Genomic DNA, 7,572 nt, shown 5'->3' with positions numbered 1-7,572 from the left:
GTAAGAATACTGATTCTGGCTCACTTTTCCCCATGTAAATGAATGGGGGATTTTCAGCGATTTATTTTTTTTTTCCCTAAAAATAAACCCCCCTTTTTATCCCAAGGTATATTTATTTGTCTCCCCTTTTAACCTGGAGGTTGAACCTCATTGAATTGAACACCTGGGGGTTGAACAGCTCACTCATTGAACCTATAAAGATTTGTTCATTCTCAAATTCCTTCAATAGTTTAATTTTCTTTGCACAATAATCCCCATCTAAAATATTGACAAACAAAACATTTGAATCTTTATATTTTTTAAGATACCCCTTTTGTGCCATTACGAAATGATAAACTTCTCTTAATGCTCTTGTTTGACCACCTCCTGAGCCACAGGTTATTTTTTGTTAAGCCCCGCCCACTTTTCTTTAAGCCCCGCCCACTTTTGTTAAGCCCCGCCCACTTTTCATAAGGTAATTTTTCTAAGCCACGCCCACTTTTCCTAAGCTCCGCCCACTTTTCCTAAGCTCCGCCCACTTTTCATAAGGTATTTTTTCTAAGCCACGCCCACTTTTCCTAAGCTCCGCCCACTTTTGCTAAGCTCCGCCCACTTTTCATAAGGTATTTTTTCTAAGCCACGCCCACTTTTCCTAAGCCCCGCCCACTTTTGCTAAGCTCCGCCCACTTTTCATAAGGTATTTTTTCTAAGCCACGCCCACTTTTCCTAAGCTCCGCCTACTTTTGCTAAGCCCCGCCCACTCTTACATCATTTCCAGTTCATCTCTGACTCACAAAGAAATCACTAGAAAATTACAGGATGTTATGGTTTTGAAAAATTTCCCAATGAAGGCTTGCCTAGGCTTGCCCAGGGAATTTCCAAAGGAAACCACACCCACCAGTCTTTCTCTATAAAAGCTTCAAACCCAGGCTCCATTTTAAACATTTGTTCTTGCTGGCAATGGTGTTCTGTGTGCTTGTCTCAAACTCTCTGTCTTCTATGGAACTAAACCTTCAAGTTGATGAACTGGATTCAAACCTCTTATCTATTGAGGTAAGATTTTTTATTTTCCTATTTTCAAACTTTGATTGAAGCATACTCATTTAATAATTAAATAACTTAATTAATACATTATTATTTTCTCTCACAGGAAATTGTATCTGAAAATACTGCTTTTGCTACAACTTGGGGGGAAATTGTTGGCTTGGTTGAAGACCTTGAGTGGGATGACTTTGGTGTTCCTTGGAACTCTCTGTCTTCTATGGAACTAAACCTTCAAGTTGATGAACTGGATTCAAACCTCTTATCTATTGAGGTAAGATTTTTTATTTTCCTATTTTCAAACTTTGATTGAAGCATACTCATTTAATAATTAAATAACTTAATTAATACATTATTAATTAATACATTATTAATACATTATTAATTAATACATTAATACATCAAAGGGCGGAGGAGCTCCTTGTGGGCCAACGGCCATCCATATCTAGTGCCCAACTGTGTCTGCGGACGTCCTCCTGCAGTTGGGCTACTTCTTATTAGGAGGTTGGTGGCAGGATTTGCACTCCGGCCACCGTAAAACCCTTCATTCCGCAAAACGCAAAAACGCAAAAAAATCTGAAAACCCACTCCGTGGGAGTACCTCCTGTGCAGCTTCCCTTCGCAGGGCAGCTCACCGGATGACGGGATTGGGGCAAAGCCTTCGGGACCCCCAATCGTTGATAGGAGGGAAACCACGGGGTAACATCCCTGGGTCAGATTGCGGGAGAGTGTGTCGGAGTGGTGCTGAGGTGTCGTCCACCAGACGGCGGTCTCCTTGGGTTAACCTGAGGCGGTCCCTTCGGGTGGGTGCCTGGAATGTCCTATCCCTAAGAGAGGATGATCACCTGTCTCTGTTATCATCTGAGCTCAAGCGTTTGGACATCGGGATTGCAGCTCTCTCTGAGGTTCGGAGACCGGATTGCGGCGAGATAATGGTGGGTGGTTACACCTACTATTGGTCTGGTCGCTCTGATGGTTACCATACCCAAGGAGTTGCTGTAACTGTGTCCAATAAGCTGACCCCAATGATAATTGAGGTAACACCGGTCAACGAGCGTATTATGAGATTAAGGATTCGTCACTCCTTAGGTGTCATTTCCCTGGTCTCTGTTTATGCTCCGACTGAGGCGAGTGATCTCACCGTGAAGGATGCATTCTACGCCACACTCGAGTCTGTGGTTGATCAGTGCCCCAGACGAGATACACTTCTAGTCTTGGGGGATTTCAATGCATCGACTGGAACTGATAGGGACGGTTATGAGGTGTGTGTTGGTCCCCATGGGTCAGGAACTATGAACCAGAAAAGCACTAAGTTCCTTGACTTTGCAAGAAGTCATGGACTTAGGGTGGCTGGTTCATGGTTTCAGCGCCCACAAGCTCATCGCTGGACTTGGTATTCCAACGCTGGCGGTGTGGCAAAGGAGATTGACCATGTCCTCATTGACGGTCGTTGGAGGATGATCCAGAACTGCAGGGTCTACCGGAGTGCTCAGTTCCTCAATACTGACCACAGGCTTGTTGTAGCAACTCTAAAGCTGCACCTTAAATCCTGGAGAATGGTACCATCCCAGCCGAGGCTGGATGTTGCCAAGCTCAGGGATGAGAGAGTAGCTGAGGAGTTTGCAAACAGGCTGAGTGGACACTTGGGGGGTCTGGGTGCTTTGGGGGGTCCTGAAGAGTTGTGGAGCGCCTTCAAGACCACCGTCCTTGATGTTGCCGGTGGATGCCTTGGAGCTCACCGCAGGGCAAAGAAGAATTTTGTCTCTCAAGGGACACTGGATACCATTGACCAGAGTCGCAGGGCCAGGCTGAATGGCAGAGCTGAGCTGTTCAGGGAGCTGAGGCGTAAAACTGTACGTGCACTGAGGGTGGACAAGGAGGCCTATGTGCGAGGAATCTGTGAGGGGGTAGAGCATCACCTGTGGACAGGTGATTCTCGTCCCGCTTACAGGGGAATTCGCGCATTACGTTCATCCAAGCCCATCCCTCGGAGCACTACAGTTCGAGCAGAGAGTGGTAGGCTCTTGACAGAGGAGTCTGAAGTGAAGGCCCGCTGGGCCAGTTACTTTGAGCGGTTGTACCAGGCTGATCCCCCAACTGTCGAGTTGGACGTCAAGGGTGTTACAATCCCTGTTGCTGACCCTCGAATCAACTGTGGTCCACCTACGCTTGTGGAAACACGGGCTGCGGTGAACCAGTTGAAACGGGGCAAAGCTCCAGGGATCTGTGGCATCCATGCCGAACTTCTCAAGGCTGGTGGAAATGCTGCACTCGTGTCGTTGCATGCAGTTTTGTGCTCTGCCTGGAACACAGGCATCATCCCAACTGACTGGAAGAGGGGCCTTGTTGTCCCTCTCTGGAAAGGGAAGGGTGATCGCCAAGACTGCAACAACTACCGAGGGGTGACGCTGCTCTCAGTGCCGGGCAAGGTCTTTGCTCGGATAATTCTCGATAGGGTTCGCCATCATCTGCTTGAGCACCAGCGTCCAGAGCAGTCAGGCTTTACACCAAAGAGGTCAACGATTGACCGTATCCTTGCACTTCGTGTCCTCACCGAACGCAGACGAGAGTTTCGGCAGGGGCTGCTTGCAGCCTATGTTGATCTCTGTAAAGCGTTCGATTCAGTGAATCGGGACGTCCTCTGGAGGATTCTTGGTCTTCGTGGGGTGCCACCTAAACTGATCGATCTGATGTCTGAACTCTACTCTGGTACTGAGAGTGCTGTGAAGTGTGGTGGTACCATCTCTGACTTATTTCCAGTTGTTACTGGAGTTCGTCAGGGATGTGTACTTGCTCCCACACTTTTCAGCACTTGTATGGACTGGATTCTAGGGAGGATGTCGGAGAGATCAAGTTGCGGTGCGTCATTTGGGAATGTCAAGATCTCGGACCTTGACTTTGCAGATGATGCAGTCATCTTTGCGGAGACTTTAGACATCCTCTTGGGGGCCCTCGAGGTGCTGAATGAGGAGTCGGAGCCGTTGGGATTACGGGTTTCTTGGGTCAAAACTAAGATCCAGGCTTTCGGTGACATCTTGGATGCTGCTGTCCTGTCTGTGTCTGTTTGTGGTGAGGATGTTGAGGTCGTGGAGAGATTCACTTACCTTGGCAGTGATATTCATGTCTCTGCCGGCTGCGAGTCAGAGGTCAATAGACGTCTGGGTCGGGCCTGGGGAGTCATGGACTCACTGGATCATGGGGTGTGGCGCTGCCGGTACCTGTGCGGGAGGACGAAAGTCCGAGTCTTCAGGTCCTTGGTACTTCCAGTCTTGCTCTATGGGTGCGAGACTTGGACTCTGACCAAGGATCTGAGACGGAGACTTAATTCCTTTGGTACCAGGTCTCTTCGGAGAATCCTTGGCTATCGCTGGTCGGATTTTGTGTCCAACGAGCGGTTGCTGAGAGAGACTCGGATGAGATTTGTTACCTGCATAGTCCGTGAGCGTCAGTTGCGGCTGTATGGACATGTGGCTCGTTTTCCTGACTCTGATCCTGCTCACCAGATTCTCTCAGCGAGGGAGTCTCATGAGTGGAGGAGGCCAGTGGGTCGACCACGTGCCTCATGGTTGCAACAGGTTGACCATCATCTCAAGGAGATGGGGATGGGCCTGGCATCTGCCTGGGGGATGGCCAGACGGAGGCCCCTGGAGTACCGGCGGAAAGTGGACGCAGCGACGTGCTGTTCTGGCACATGCTCCCATACCTGACCCTGATTTTCTCTCACAGGAAATTGTGTCTGAAATACGAAATGAAAATACTGCTTTTGCTACAACTTGGGGCGAAATTGTTGGCTTGGTTGAAGACCTTATGAGCGACCAAGACCCACAGAACGAGTTCGTCCTTGATGACCCAACCAAAGAGTTATACCTTGGAGACCAGCAAAATCCTGAAAAAGAGTTTTACAGCAATAGTACTCATTGTGAGTTATCAAGACAATACCCACTGAACAAGTTATACCTTGATGAGCCAGAATACAAGTTTTACCTTGGAGACTCACAAATTTTGAAAAAATCAGTAAATGAGTTCTGCCTTGATGGTTTTAATAACTACCTTGGAGACTCAGGAAAAGGGTTTTGCCAAGATGGTTCTAAATATGGGGCCTACCTTGGAGACTCACAAATTTTGAAAAAATCAGTAAATGAGTTCTGCCTTGATGGTTTAAATAACTACCTTGGAGACTCAGGAAAAGGGTTCTGCCAAGATGGTTCTAAATATGGGGCCTACCTTGGAGACTCACAAATTTTGAAAAAATCAGTAAATGAGTTCTGCCTTGATGGTTTAAATAACTACCTTGGAGACTCAGGAAAAGGGTTCTGCCAAGATGGTTCTAAATATGGGGCCTACCTTGGAGACTCACAAATTTTGAAAAATTCAGTAAATGAGTTCTGCCTTGATGGTTTAAATAACTACCTTGGAGACTCAGGAAAAGGGTTCTGCCAAGATGGTTCTAAATATGGGGCCTACCTTGGAGACTCACAAATTTTGAAAAAATCAGTAAATGAGTTATCCTTAAGAGACTTTGTAAGTTGGTTTTACTTTGAATACTTGAAATGTGGGTTCTGGATTGATAACTCACAATGTGATACATATCTTGGAAACTCAACGGGAATGTGGTTATACCTTGAAGACTTGGAAAGTTGGGTTTATGTTGGACACTTGAAACTTTTTTGGGGGCTTTTATTTATTTATTTATTTATTTATTATTATTATTATTTTATTTATTTATATTTTGGAGACTTTTGGAGTTGCTATCACTCTTTGGGATCTAAACCTATCGATGTAGTTCTTTGTCGGATGGTGCTTGATGGGAGCAAGATCAAGAAAGTTCTGGGAAGAAAGTGCAGGCTTACTCCCTCTTTCTACGTCATCAAACCTGAAAGCCTTAAAAGACAGAATTGGAAGAAGAGAAAAAAACAAAAAATATACATTGTTCGTTCTGGGAAGAAAGTGCAGGCTTACTCCCTCTTTCTACGTCATCAAACCTGAAAGCCTTAAAAGACAGAATTGGAAGAAGAAAAAAAAAAAACGTAAAAATATATATATATAGGTGGAAATCTCATTTTGAAAAAGACATTGTGTTGGGTGAGGATTGAGTTGGGGTTGAGATTTTGAATGTGAGGGTTGGGGTTGAGATTTTGAATGTGAGGGTTGGGACACACACACATACACATCAACAAACAAAAGTTAAGCCTTGACTATTCAGTTGAGGATTCTGTGTTTGGGGTTCACAGATCTAAGAACGTCCCCCTTGACACACATTATATACTGTTATACACCTCGGACTTGGCCCTCGAGTGTCCACAACGGTGTATAGTAGGAGGGAGTGAAGCGCCAACCTATTGCTCCCATTGCACACACACACACAAACAAAAGTTAAGCCTTGACTATTCAGTTGAGGATTCTGTGTTTGGGGTTCACAGATCTAAGAACGTCCCCCTTGACACACATTATATACTGTAATACACCTCGGACTTGTCCCTCTAGTGTCCACAAAGGTGTATTATCTGCTTAGTTTTGTCTTTTGTAATTCCTGTGAATAAAATGAACCTAAAATCTCTTCCCCTTCCAAATCATATATTTTATAAGTCCAAGGAACTGTATCTATTACATCAACAATTTTAAAAAGTTCTTTCGTCCATCGTTCAGTAAAACCCTTTTCAAAATGAGATTTCCACCTATATATTCTTACGATATCACCAACTTTGAACTTAGGTTTTCTGACATTAATCTCTTTTTCATATTTTAATTTTGTAAATGTTTCTGATGGCTTCATATTCGTTGACGTGTGAATCGTGTCATTATACTTATCCACAATATCCTGAATAAAAGATAACCATTGTTGTGAACCGAGTTGTGTGAATTTTTTATATAGTCTCTCTTTAAGGTACGATTAAAACGTTCAACAACAACTGCCTTCCCTTCATTAAAGGTACTGTATAATGTAATACTGTTATTTTTTAAAAAATTCATAAATGTCTTGTTATAAAACTCTCTACCCTCATCAGTCCACAATTTCTTAGGTTTTCTCTTACTTTTATTAAATATCTGTTGAAAAGCTAACATAAGAGTATTACCTGTTTTGTTTTTTAAAGGGACAACCCACGCATATCTACTCCTCAAATCAATAACGGTTAAAGCATACTTGTACCCCTTATCATTATTGAGTTCAATCAAATCAGCAGACCAGATATAATCAACTTCCTTGGAATAAACTTTCCTTCTCTGAAACTTTGTGAATATTGGTTTATGTAATTCATCAGCTAATTGCTCTTCAGTCTTAATGGCATCATTAGAGCCTATAAGTTTTTTGAATTTCCAAGTCCAAGTTTCAATTTAGCACTAATCATCTTCTTCACGATGAACCTATCAACTTTTTCTCTCAAGGTTGGATTTTGTATCAGAGACAAATTATACAACATTTCTCTATCGGCTTCATGCTTTTCTTCCAACGTTGTGGTATTCCCATAATCAATATCGTGTCTCATGCACACTTCATCAACTCTATTGATTGGTTTACTCCAGGATTTAGGATTGTCTGCCTCATCTAATCTT

At 44.0% G+C, this 7,572-nt stretch overlaps 1 protein-coding gene across 1 annotated transcript; it reads left to right on the top strand.

Moving 5' to 3' along the window:
- On the top strand, positions 1-6,861 carry LOC147009402 (uncharacterized). The gene is made up of 3 exons (XM_085862016.1): positions 1-1,032; positions 1,130-1,294; positions 4,747-6,861. The coding sequence occupies exons 1-3, from the start codon at positions 940-942 to the stop codon at positions 6,004-6,006; spliced, it is 1,518 nt and encodes a 505-aa protein (XP_085718142.1). The 5' UTR covers positions 1-939; the 3' UTR covers positions 6,007-6,861.
- Positions 6,862-7,572: the final 711 nt, after the last annotated feature.

Source organism: Eptatretus burgeri, chromosome 17 (genome assembly GCF_056783735.1).
Source record: "Eptatretus burgeri isolate ZD-2024b chromosome 17, Ebu_testis_v1, whole genome shotgun sequence".
NCBI classification, from domain to species: domain Eukaryota; kingdom Metazoa; phylum Chordata; class Myxini; order Myxiniformes; family Myxinidae; genus Eptatretus; species Eptatretus burgeri.
Note: the sequence above shows the minus strand (reverse complement) of the source record. Positions and strands in the feature narration are given on the sequence as shown.

What these genes read in the sequence shown, in the direction of transcription:
- LOC147009402 (XM_085862016.1), top strand. Translation starts at nt 940, where the DNA reads ATGGTGTTCTGTGTGCTTGTCTCAAACTCTCTGTCTTCTATGGAACTA. An exon ending in CAAACCTCTTATCTATTGAG is followed by an intron (nt 1,033 to 1,129) that starts GTAAGATTTTTT and finishes TTTCTCTCACAG; the next exon opens with GAAATTGTATCTGAAAATAC. An exon ending in CAAACCTCTTATCTATTGAG is followed by an intron (nt 1,295 to 4,746) that starts GTAAGATTTTTT and finishes TTTCTCTCACAG; the next exon opens with GAAATTGTGTCTGAAATACG.